This window comes from Lepidochelys olivacea (genome assembly GCF_965140295.1).
Source record: "Lepidochelys olivacea isolate rLepOli2 genome assembly, chromosome: 12".
Taxonomy (NCBI): domain Eukaryota; kingdom Metazoa; phylum Chordata; order Testudines; family Cheloniidae; genus Lepidochelys; species Lepidochelys olivacea.
This window is the reverse complement of record NC_140422.1, coordinates 35002161-35015114: the sequence shown is the minus strand read 5'-3', so window position 1 is coordinate 35015114 and position 12954 is coordinate 35002161. Positions and strand designations below refer to the sequence as shown.

Genomic DNA, 12954 nt, shown 5'->3' with positions numbered 1-12954 from the left:
TACTCCATCTCATGCTGCATACCTTGTGGTGTGGGAATGTAACAACGCCCTTGGCTGGGTAATTCGTGGGGACTTCTGACTCTAAAAGCATAAATCTCTAGCGCTTAAGCTGGCAGACCAAGTCCATTCAATTAGCAGCAGTAACAGCCTCAAACCTGTGTACATAGTCCAACCACGAGAGGGGGGACAAAGATTTACACTGGACTAGTGTGGATTACATAGTCCCCTGGCTGAAGGGGCTCATCCCGAGTTTCAGAGATTCATTGCAGTTCAAATCCTATTCTAGGCCACCATTTATAATAGCAAAGATCGAACGCAGGACGTTTGGTGCTTTTTCGATGCAAAGGTCCCAATGATAAAGCAGACCCAGGCTGGGTAGATCTGTGGCTGCAGGTTTGGCAGTCTGGTTGAGTAGGCCCCACTTGTTCACTTAAAATTATATACTAGTGGTACACTTTAAGCTTTTTGTGTCGCTTAAAAAGCCAAGCCCTCTCCTAGATTTTTACCTGCTTTTATAATTGAGTTCCATCTCTTGGTGCTTAAAATACACATCCAGCCTCTTGGCTGTCTCCATTTCTGTAGCTATTGTTTTGACCTGCCTTGCTCGGGAGCACCCAGGAGATGTGGAAAGGTACAGCGTACGCTGGGGTAGCTAAGGCTGCTCGTGTTACCATTATGAACCTCTGAGGGCCACAAGTCTTCCCTCCGATTCCTGCACGATGAAACTTGGCATACATGGCGTTAGCACAGGAGGGCTGTCTTTACCTTTTTTAAAAAAAAAAAAAGGCTCCATTTGGGTTTTAAAGGGGACAACTCTGCTGATGCCTAATGACCACCCTGCGCACTGCGGTCCTAACAGTGCCTTGCCCCACACCTTTGGAAGCCAGGCTGTCCTATGCTACCATGCTGATTTTACACCCACTCTGCACTCGCCTTTGAGCTGCTCTAGAGGACTCCATGAGATGCAGGGCCGTGAAGGATCAGGTCCAGCCTCTCTCTGATGTGCTACTTGCCTTCTCTTGCCTATCTGCTCTTGTTTGCAAAAGGGGTGTCAAAGAGAGCAGGTGGCTGGTAGTACCAGCATTTTTCTCTGTGGCCTACTCCCTTTCTGCAGATTGTAGAGATTCATTTAAAGAAAAGTCTTAGTTCTCCTTGCGGCAGGGAAACTCCTTTTTTCTCTTCCTTCATCTGTGTCATTCTCATCTTAAATTAGGGTTTTAAGCTCCTCAGAGTAGGAAATCTTTGTTCTGTAAACACCAAGCTCTTCCATGGCTCTGTATAAATAAAGGGATTCCCAGGCCCTGGTTGGATGCGTGTAACTCTCTTTTTGAAATCGGGTGCCTGGTACGAATGCTCACATTTGCTAGTTCAGCATTTACCTTCTGGAAACCTTGACTATTCAGTTTCCTCCAGCATTCCTGCCCAGAAGGTCATATGATCTGTTGTCTGTCTAAAGTAAATTTGGGTGAAAAACTGCTCGATTTTTACAGAATTCCTTTGGATGAGGAAATTGCCGGAGTTTGAAGACAAACTTGAAGTGCGGGGGGGGAAGAAGCCTGGCTTCTCATTTGCACTGAGGCTACTCTGCACTGCACCAACTGTGCAGAGCATCCTGACAAGCTGGTGGAATGGCCACTACCGGGTCACTTCCACTCAAGGTCTTCATCTGTGCTATACTGACTGCTGGAAGATCACATAGGGTGATCAACCGCTGGCATAGAGCCACTGTTGCTCCATATCTATTGCCCAGGGGTGGCATAGAGGATGTTGCTGGATAAGAGGATCCACTGATCCCTTAGTTGCTCTGTTGCCTACCTGGAGCTGTTGACAGCTGACACAAGTGAAGGTAACCTTCAGGCAGCTTTCACTTACGTTGTGTGGCCAGAGCTGGCCCAGAACTGGGGCAGTACAAAGGTGCCTTAAGGACACTTTTTTTTTTTTTTTTTTTTTTACTCACACACTTCCTTGTGCTGTGTCCTCCTGGGCTGCAACCCCAGAGGATCTGGGCCTAAATGTTCACTGCCCTCCTGGGTATGAATAATTCATCATCTCTTCATTGCTTCTACTGTTGGGGAACTGAAGTGGCTAAAATACTGAAAACAAGATCTGAGGCCACTCTCTCTAAATTTCAAATGAAGCTGTCTTTAGATCAGACCATATCTTCTGCAAAGGTGGAGGTGCGGGGTGATGAAAACGCACTTATGTGGTAAGTGAAGAAAAGCTGCTGACTGTAATTTACCATGATTCATAGAACTAAGTATCCTGAGAGAGGAGCTGCAGGCTTAGCAGATCAACCCATTCAATATTACCAGGCTGAAACCTTATTTCAACGCCACTGAAAACGGCAAGACAAATTACCCTTTTTTTATAGGGGCTGAGGCCGCCTGTCACCATGCAGACTCAGTGAGACTGGGAGGATAGTCTGTTAACTCAAACAATAGTTCTGCTTCTGTCTTAACACGACAATTTTTAATCCTTTTTTCTCTGCTGGTGTTTTAACATAATAGCTATAACAAATGGAGATGAAATTCCTCCACCTCATAGTCCTGGTCTAATAAGGATAGTTCAGGGTCTAATGTTCTCAACCCAGAATAAACAATATTCAGTAATCCAGTCTTTGACACAACTTTTCCTATCTAAGACCTTTTGTAAGAAGTTAGAGATCAGATCAGCTACAGTTGCCATTGGTGGGGTCCACATTTCCTAGAGGATGGTACTGACTTCTCCCTACAGTCAGAATGGGTGGATGCCAAGGTTGGCAAATGTTGCATTTGAAATGGTTTCACCTGTATGGTAGGGCCAGTGCCTTTTGTGGGTGTGGCACTGGCTACAATGCAATAACTCACCTCTATATTATTCTAGTGCCTAGAAACCCCATTCAAGATCAAGGCTCCGTTATGCAGGGCACCGCACACAGACATGGTGAGAGATGGTCTTTACCCCAAGCTGCTGGCAAACTAAACAGACAAGACAAAGGGTGAGAGGAAGGAAGTATTCGATCCCCTTTGTACAGATAGGGACTTGAGGCACAGAGAGAGTATATAACTTGCCTGAGGTCACCCAGAACATGTCTCTTCTAGATTGCATCTGAACTGGACATAAACCAGCAGCTGCCTCCAGTAGACGTCAGGGGTGGAATTCTGTACTGTGCTTCTAAGAAGGATTCTGAGCTGCTGTGGGGCCCACTGCAAGCCACCTGGCATAATTTTAAAGCCGCTAGGAGCTGCTATAACTTCTCCCCAGCTGCTTTGCAGCAGTACTGTCCGCGTAGCTGTATGCCAGTGGTTCCCAGACTTGTTCTGCCGCTTGTTCAGGGAAAGCCCCTGGCGGGCCGGGCCGGTTTGTTTACCTGCCGCGTCTGCAGGTTCGGCCGATCGTGGCTCCCAGTGGCCGCGGTTCGCTGCTCCAGGCCAATGGGAGCTGCTGGAAGCGGTGGCCAATATGTCCCTCGGCCCGCGCCACTTTCAGCAGCTCCCGTTGGCCTGGAGCAGTGAACCGCGGCCACTGGGAGCCACGATCGGCTGAACCTGCGGACGCGCCAGGTAAACAAACCGGCCCGGCCTGGCAGGGGCTTTCCCCACACAAGTGACGGAACAAGTTTAGGAACCACTGCTGTATGTGATACAACTTTCCTTCTGCCCTTTATGCCAGGATTTATAAGGGGGCCTGTGCAAGGCAACCTAATCTTACACAATACCTGCACCAAGCAAATTCTGCCTTGGTTGGCTAAGGAGCTTTTATGGCCCCTGTATTAGAGCATTCAGGGGCCATATGAGAGGGAGAATCCTTTGCAAAGTTTCTTCCATACAGATGTTTAATAGAGGAGAGAAGGTCAGAAATGTCACATAAATCCCTTGCGCCTAAGTGGGAGATACAGGCCCCAGTCCTGCAATCTGACCAGATGGGTGGACCCTTGCCTCCATGTAGAGTCCTGAGGAGGTCAGTGGGGCTCCAGGCAGGCAGAAGGGCCTGCCTGCATGGATCAGCTTGCAGGATCTGGGCCTTGGTCTCTATTGCTTTCCCCTCTGCTAAGCACTCAAAAGGCAGAGCAGAGCGTACAATGCATTCCCATATTGTGGTACACTGTGTACACTTTATTTTGTGTATTGTGTAAAATGATTCAAGAGGCAAAGCAAAGATGCTCCGGTTATTGCCGAGTCCTGCTGTCCACGGACATAACAGCCACATTGTTTTCCTTGTCTGTAGGGTCACTGGTGGCTCTGGAGTGAATACAAAAGCTGCAATTCACTCTAAAGGCTCTGCTGATGTTGTGTCTAAAAAAAAAACTTTGTGTGTGGAGGCAAATCAAGAGGTTTGCGAACAGCCCCAGGATCCAAGAGTCAGTTCTGCTTTGTGCCTGCATCAGCTATATCTATTCTGATATTTATTTGAAAGGAATTCGAAAACTGGGCATGTACAGAGAGAGAGGACTTTCCTTCCTGTTTCTCGTAGCCCCCTTCTCTTCTTCCCACTACACCCTCTTAGTCTCTTGAAACACATACCGAATTACTCTAGGCCACTCTGCACTGAAGCAGGGCTGCTATAACCAAGCACCGTTCACCATAGGAGTCAGTTTACTTATTGCCAAATTATTTGAAACAACAAGTAAGTCTCATCCACAATGAGCTGCCTTAAGCCAAGCAAAGATCACTCCTAGGCTATACCAAGAAGGACCATCCTGTATCCTCTCTACAGTCAGGATGGTGAATTCCAGAGGGGGAGAGCCCTCAACTGGGGAAGTCCTGCTGTTGGTCTAATCCCAGGAACTGACAGCTCTTCATTGGCATGAAGGAAGATAGGGCAGGAGGTGGTGTCAGCTATATCTGAGATACTTGTATGGCCCCATTGTTGTAATGTGTGAGCATCTCACAATCTAATGTATTTATTCTCTTCTCCCCTCACCCTTGTGGGGAAGGTGGTGTTCCTATTTTACAGAGGGATTAAGGGCCAGATTTTTAAAGGTATTTAGGTGCCTGACTCAACCTTGCCCTAAATGGCATGTACAAGGTCACACAGGACATCTTTAATAGCAGGAAGTTGAACTCAGGTCTCCAGATTCCCAGGCAATCACCCAAATCACTGAACCACACTTCCTCTCTGTCACCTGTGTGCCAGTCTATTCAGGCCTTTAAAGATGTTCCCCAGCAACTAGACTTGCACCTGGAAGTGAACAGGAAGTCAGCACAAAGAACCGTGCACACCCCAGACAGTGTCTGCAAACAGAAAGGTACAAAGTAAAGACTTCAGTATGGCAGTGACCCAGATCGCACTTCTAGGGTAAACGAGCCAACACAGGAGGCATCTCAGCCATTTAATAGGATAGCAATAGCTAAGAAGCACAGAATAAATTGAGGGTGTAAACCTGCCTCGGCAAGTTATATCCTACCCTGATAACTCATGGGAACTCATTCTAACCCTGCATGTTGTGTCTTGTGCATCTGCTCAAACTCTGTCCGATTACAACAAAACATTTCCCTTGTATCTTTTGGGCAGCTGTTTAATGGAGAAACATCATGTGTCCCTCTAACTGCTGCAGATGGGGTCTCCTTTATTTTTCTGCTTAGCTTGGTGTAGTTTTTTTTAGAGCAGGTCTAAAAGGAAATACAATTATTCTTTGTTTTATCATGTCCCTTTTCCTCCCGGTTTTTGCTGAAATTTGGGCAAAAAAGGGTCAGTTGAAACTGAGAACATTTTGACCAGCTCCACTTACTGTCTTGGTTGCATTATGCTTTGGGTTTTACTCCACTCTGGTTAATCTTTTTCTTCTCTCACCTTCTCTACCCTTCTCCTATCCCATTCTGTTAAATTCTTTTCAGTCATTGACAACTGACAAAGAGCTGAAATAACTTGTGGTATTCTACATCCTTTAGCACTAATTCTGTCCCAGCTGTGGTTCATAGGTAATGCCTCAGAAGCAACATAACTGCCCCTACTGTATAATACACATCATTTGGCTCATGGTTCCTGATGATGATGCATAAAGCAGGAAAGAACCCAATGTGAATTTCAGAACTTGCAGAACTGGCTGTTTGAGGGAAAGTCTCATTAAGGGACTGGACTAGATGACCCAGTGAGGTCCCTTCCAGTCCTACATTTTTATGATTCTGTGCTTCATTTGCACATTTTGCATGGAGGCATAGTTTAAAAAAAAAAAAAGGCATTATGGGCCAGCTACAATGCTCATTAAAGTCTATGTAAAGACTTTTAATGTAACACTAGCAAGCTTTTGTGTTGGAGAGGGGGAAGGTTTACTAACCCAGTGGGGAAACAGACTGAAACTGCTAAACTCACAACGGGGTGTGGTAATACTTGCACAGTGAACAGCAACTTGATAGGACTCAGTTTGCTTGCGATTAACAAAAGCTGAGCCCCTCTACAGAGCTTCACGCAGAATAATTAGAAGTACAATAGCTCTTTGGGTTTCTTAGAAGGGTAAGTGTCATGGAACTTGAATACCTTAAAATAGTCCCTTCCCCCTTCTGTAATCCAGCCATGCTCAGCAGTCTGGAATAAGTGCTTCTGGGTTTCTCCCTTTTCAACACAAAACACCTAATTTTAAATAGTCACAATCCGTCAGTTACTTTCTGGGAATGTAGTGTTGGCCTGTCCTGTACCAGAAAGGATCTGCTTATGGGGGTAAGGGGGACTGGTTTGATCTGGGAGCCTGAAGGGCTGCCAAATCATTGTCATTTTCCAGAATTCCTTCTGACCGCGATTTAAACTAAAGCAGAGCAGACCAGGCTTCACTTAACTGCTAGAAGCTTTTTTCCTTTTAATTATCTTTTAAATATCGAGAGTTTCCTGCAGTGAGAAACAGGATCAGTCGCAGCCTGAATGCCTTCCTTTTCCATTGCATGAAAAAAGTGGCAAATCTTTTCCAAACTGACCTTTTCCTCTCCCTTCCCCCACAGTACAATTTGAGACTCTTGAGAAACTGCCAAAATGAAAGCTCTCCATTTGGTGTAGAATTTGATGTCAATATAAAACCCACTTCTTCCCTACACATATACAGAGAGTCTTGGATGGTCTGTTCCAGAACAGTTTACACCCAGACGAGATGACTGCTTCCCCATGAAAGCCTTGCCTAGTTCTGCCAGACTTCCTGTTTTGGGCTTTCATTAATTAGGAATCCTGGCTCTGCTGACTTCTTGATGTGGTCCAGCTGGGAGATCAGGCTTTTTGTCAGCAGTGCTGCTGCTATTAAACATCCACGGCCACACAGAGGACAAGGGAACATACCCTTTTTGTTTAATTGTCTGATAGATGTCAGTGTCTGAAATGGGGAAAGGGTAAATGAAATGTTTCCGGCTGTGGGAAGTGGTTAGGGTTAGGGAGTGAAGGGAAAATGCGAAGCAGGAGGGGGGGGGGGGTGGGTGTGCGCACCCAACCCCTGCAGAAGTACATTTCACCAGTGATCTGAAAATGCTGAGTCGGCACCAGTAGACTTGTTTCAGTACCGTAGCAATAGTTCCCAGGAGGCGCTGAGGAGCGTCTTTCACAGTCTGCTCTCTCTCTCTCTCTTGCACAAAACCCACCTCGGCGTGCCGTGTTAGGGCTTCACAGCTGACCTTCTTGTGAGCTATCTGTGCCTCTGCAGCTCTTCTGAATCTCTGTGCTGCGGCACCCACGGCCAGTGGCCCAAAGAATAGTTTATATTGAGTTCACCTTCAGTAGAGAGACTGTAGAACATTTGGGAATTGTCAGGCCGGGTCAGACCCGAGGTCCCTTTAGTCCAGTGTCCGATCTCCTTCAGTGACTGATACTAGATGCTTCAGAGGACGGTTCAAGACGTCCGCTTATCTATTAGATGCTCATAGGGCCCCCACTGCTGTGGCAACTGAGCACCTCACCGATTAATCGATTTATCCTCACAACACCTGTGTGAGGTAGGGCAGTTCTGTTATCCCTATTGTCTCAGTTCCCCCGTCTGTACACAAAGGCTAAGTGATTTGCCCAACATCACACAGGATGTCGGTGGCAGAGCAGGGAATTGATCCTAGTCTCTCAAGTCCAAGGCTAGTGCCCTGGCCACTGGGACAGCCTTCCTCAGCCCAGCAGTCTGCTGGATCGAATGGCAGTAATTCCTGCTCTCCATAACTAATCTGCAGAATGTCTTTGGAACAGCTTTTCTCTTGCATTGGCCAAGCCCAGCCTGGGACGAGTAGAACGATGACAGCAGTTGTTTAAAGTAGCCATGGTGACACTGAGCCAGTGTAAGATCCCAATATCTGATTGTAAAGCAATTAAAAAGTGGGGGAGGGAGGAGGGTTAACTGTCAGTGGATGTGATTTTTTTTTTTTTATTCATATCCCAGCAATATGGAAATTAGCCTCCCACACAGAACATGAAATGATTTTTCTGATCAGGATGGCCTCTCGCTAAAAGGTCTCAGAAATACCAATTAAAAACTTCACTTTCAAATTCACACTCACATTTATTCGTGATGACAAAGTATTTCTGATACCTTCAATTTTCAAACAGCCGGTCTTAGCAAAACCGGCCAGCTGTTCTTGCCACGAAGGTTCTGGGGGCAGGGTGATGGGGGTGGGAGACCCTGGGAGAGAATGGCAACAAAAATATCTGCAAGAGGTTCGTTCTGCAGGGAACCTAATCATGTTCTGTCTTCAGTCGTACTGGCTTTCCTGCATCGATTGGCCGCATCATTGGACAATCTTATTAATTTATAGATATGATTATGCCGTGTCCAAGATGCTATTAATAGCTTCAATGAAAAAATCTTACCTGTGCATCATTTGGGGTAAGAACTAGTCTTTTTTTCAAAGTCCCATATCTCTAAAAAGGCCTTTCCATCTGTATTACAGTAGCACTTAAAAGCACCAAGCAAGATTGGGACTCCCATTATGCACAGGCATGGTAAGAGATAGTCCAGAGGTGGGCAAACTGTGAGCCCTCAGACCTTTTAATCTGGTCCCTGAGGAGCGGGGTCGGGGGCTTGCCCCGCTCCGGCACTCCCCTGTGCTCAGGACCTGCGTGAGGGCATGCGTGTTACTGCGACTGCAGCACCCAAACGTGCCTCAGATGCTATCAGAGCCTGGAACGTGCAAGCTCACATGCCTGCTACTTGTTGGCTTAGGTTTCAGAGTAACAGCCGTGTTAGTCTGTATTCGCAAAAAGAAAAGGAGTACTTGTGGCACCTTAGAGACTAACCAATTTATTTGAGCATGAGCTTTCGTGAGCTACAGCTCACTTCATCGGATGCATGCCGTGGAAACTGCAGAAGACATTATATACACACAGAGACCATGAAACAATACCTCCTCCCACCCCACTGTCCAGCTGGTAATAGCTGATCTAAAGTGATCATCAAGTTGGGCCATTTCCAGCACAAATCCAGGTTTTCTCACCCTCCACCCATCCATAGCCCATCCAAAGTGAGCCTGTTTCCTCTTGTTTTTTCCTACCCCCCCCCCCAGATGTTCTGGTTTAACTTGGATTTAAACTTGAAGAGTGGTCAGTTTGGATGAGCTATTACCAGCAGGAGAGTGAGTTTGTGTGTGTATGGGGGTGGGGGGGATGTGAGAAAACCTGGATTTGTGCAGGAAATAGCCCAACTTGATTGTCATGCACATTGTGTAAAGAGTTGTCACTTTGGATGGGCTATCACCAGCAGGAGAGTGAATTTGTGTGGGGGGTGGAGGGTGAGAAAACCTGGATTTGTGCTGGAAATGGCCCACCTGATGATCACTTTAGATAAGCTATTACCAGCAGGACAGTGGGGTGGGAGGAGGTATTGTTTCATATTCTCTGTGTATATATAAAGTCTGCTGCAGTTTCCACGATATGCATCTGAGGAAGTGAGCTGTAGCTCACGAAAGCTTATGCTCTAATAAATTGGTTAGTCTCTAAGGTGCCACAAGTACTCCTTTTCTCTTTACAATGTGCATGATAATCAAGGTGGGCCATTTCCTGCACAAATCCAGGTTCTCTCACCCCCTCACCCCCCTCCCAAAAACCACACACACAAACTCACTATCCTGCTGGTAATAGCTCATCCAAAGTGACCATTCTCCCTACAATGTGCATAATTAAGGTGGGCCATTTCCAGCACAAATCCAGGTTTTCTCACATCTCCCCCACAGAAAACCTGGATTTGTGCTGGAAATGGCCCACCTTAATTATGCACATTGTAGGGAGAATGGTCACTTTGGATGAGCTATTACCAGCAGGATAGTGAGTTTGTGTGTGTGGTTTTTGGGAGGGGGGTGAGGGGGTGAGAGAACCTGGATTTGTGCAGGAAATGGCCCAACTTTATTATCATGCACATTGTGTAAAGAGTTGTCACTTTGGATGGGCTATCACCAGCAGCAGAGTGAATCTGTGTGGGGGGTGGAGGGTGAGAAAACCTTGATTTGTGCTGGAAATGGCCCACCTGGTGATCACTTTAGATAAGCTATTACCAGCTGGACAGTGGGGTGGGAGGAGGTATTTTTTCATATTCTCTGTGTATATATAAAGTCTGCTACAGTTTCCACGGCATGCATCCGATGAAGTGAGCTGTAGCTCACGAAAGCTCATGCTCAAATAAATTGGTTAGTCTCTAAGGTGCCACAAGTACTCCTTTTCTTTTTGTTGGCTTAGGTGACGCTGCTGTTTTAGTAGTGTTAATTTTCCATTGTTGAGGACAAAACAAAGAGTAGGTGGCCAGGAAGTGCCAGCTGCATTGCTCACATGAATCAAAGAGGGCGTGGAAAGGGGTTAAGTTCGGGAATAGGTTGTTTTGTATGTATATTTATAATAGTAAGTAAGGTTTAATGTTTTTTTCCACTAAAATGTATCTTTATTAAATAAAGATACATTTGAATGTCTCTGAATTGTTAATTTCATGAGCATTCATGGCCCGCCATACGATTTCCATACCCAGATATGGCCCTGAGGCCAAAAAGTTTGTCCACCCCTCAGATAGTCCTTACGCCAAAGAGCTTGCAGGCTAAATAGGCAAAGCGTGGGAGAAAAAGTTGCAATCTGCATCTACCTTAACCTGAGGTGTCCTGGGCCAAAGGAGGTTCCAATGGAAACAGCCTCCCAGTGTTTACACAGCTGAACAGGTTCTGGTCCCCAGGTAATTAACGTCATTACCCTTTTCTCTATCTCTCTTAGAACTTTGCCAAAGAATTTGTGATCAGCGACCACAAAGAGCTGGAGGAGGAGTACATCAAGAATGAGCTGAAGAAAGCAGGGGGTGCTAATTATGATGCCCAGAATGAGTAAATGCACTAGCCACGTGGTACCATCTGCCTGGATCAGGAAGGGAGGGGCAAAGCACAACCACCCAACTAAATTCTGGTGAGGCGAACGAGAGAAGACCCAGCTTATTTGTGTGCACCTAAGAAGTCCCTTCCCTTCTCCCAAAATGGACTTTTTATTTTCCATTCCACTTCCCTCTTCCATATGAGCTGTTCTTATTTTTTACATAAGTTGCACAAGTAACTCAGTCCCCAAACAGATGCTGATGCTTTCTATAGTATGTTGGTTTACCTTTCTGTTTGGCCCCGCACTTGTCATAGTCAACCTTGCTGGTCTTACAGGCCTGCCATGATATCCATTTTTATTTCTATTTTTTTGGTATGTGTTCACATTTGAATGGGGTTCAGAGTAGGCTCTGGTTACCCGCAGGGGAAAAATCTCTAGGAATTGTGCACATACGGCATTTTCTAAAGTTCCTGATGGTATTCTTGGGACTACATAATTTTCCTTCCTCGATGTTCAGATCTACTTGAGTTGACTCCACTTAAATTTGATTAAATTACCTGAGCTTAGCTGTCCAATGGCGATAATGATGCTTAGCTGTTTTAAAAAAAAATAAAAATCTCGTTTTCAACTCTTAATCAATGGGAAGAAGTAAATTTTGCCTTAAAAATTGCTTGATGGTTGCTGTGCTGCACCTCCACCTTCCCCCTTCTGTAAAATTTGATCCAACGTGCTTTGAATGTTTTCAAGTTATCATGGCAACAGTAAACTGGAGGAAAAAAAAAAAAAAGTAAAACGTCTGGACATTTGTTCACTATTTTGTACCCAGCAATCTCTGGGGTTATTTTTTAAACAACTGCAAAAACAACAACTGCTGCATCCAAGCAGCCTTTTTTATTTCCCCCCCTTGCAAAGGTCAGTTTAAAACGACGTCTTGAGTCATCTGGGGGGCCTTCAGGCAGCTCAGTGATGTTCTAGCTTCATAACCCGAGAGATGGAGCAGAACAGACCTGTCCATTCGGAACAGAACGTTCAACAGCAGTCGGTCAATGCTGAACATTCAGGGATTAATCAAATAACATTGGCACAGTTTTAGTTACCAAACAAAGATCTTTTCTGTATTTTTTCTTTTCTTTCCTTTTCCCCCCCCCCCATTTATGATGAGTGTCCCCGGAATTAAGTTTAGGGAAAACTGTGTATTGGGGAAAAGAAAAGGAGTACTTGTGGCACCTTAGAGACTAACCAATTTATTTGAGCATAAGCTTTCGTGAGCTACAGCTCACTTCACTGGATGTAGCTCACGAAAGCTTATGCTCAGATAAATTGGTTGTCTCTAAGATGCCACAAGTACTCCTTTTCTTTTTGTGAATACAGACTAACACGGCTGTTACTCTGAAACCTGTGTATTGGGGGTTTGTGAGTTGGCGCTAATAAAAACCAGTAAAGAAATGTTTTTCAAAATAGTGTCCATGACTGTTTAGTTCTTTTAATACAACCTGTTTGGGTTTGGTGGCTCTCTTTATTCTGGGTGTTTGTAGTGGGTGAAGGGAGGTAGGGTGCGGAACAGGCAGCCTCGGTGCTCATTAGTAGAGCATAGCACTGGTTTAAATTCATTTAAGTGTATACCGACCCTGTCTGCACTTCCCCTTCTTGTAAGTGAGAGCTGACCATAGTCAGCTGACACACGCTGTAAAGCTTTGTTCAGGAGCTCTGTGTCTGAATTTCCAGCACTGCAGATACCAGCTG

General features: G+C 45.6%; 1 protein-coding gene across 1 annotated transcript in view; it reads left to right on the top strand.

Moving 5' to 3' along the window:
- The window catches only part of COTL1 (coactosin like F-actin binding protein 1), a 34452-nt gene extending 21783 nt beyond the window's left edge, over positions 1 to 12669 (top strand). The window contains exon 5 of the mRNA XM_084644205.1: positions 11119 to 12669. Coding sequence (XP_084500331.1) covers positions 11119 to 11229 — 111 coding nt within the window. The 3' untranslated portion in view covers positions 11230 to 12669. The remainder of the gene's footprint in view (positions 1 to 11118) is intronic.
- Positions 12670 to 12954: the final 285 nt, after the last annotated feature.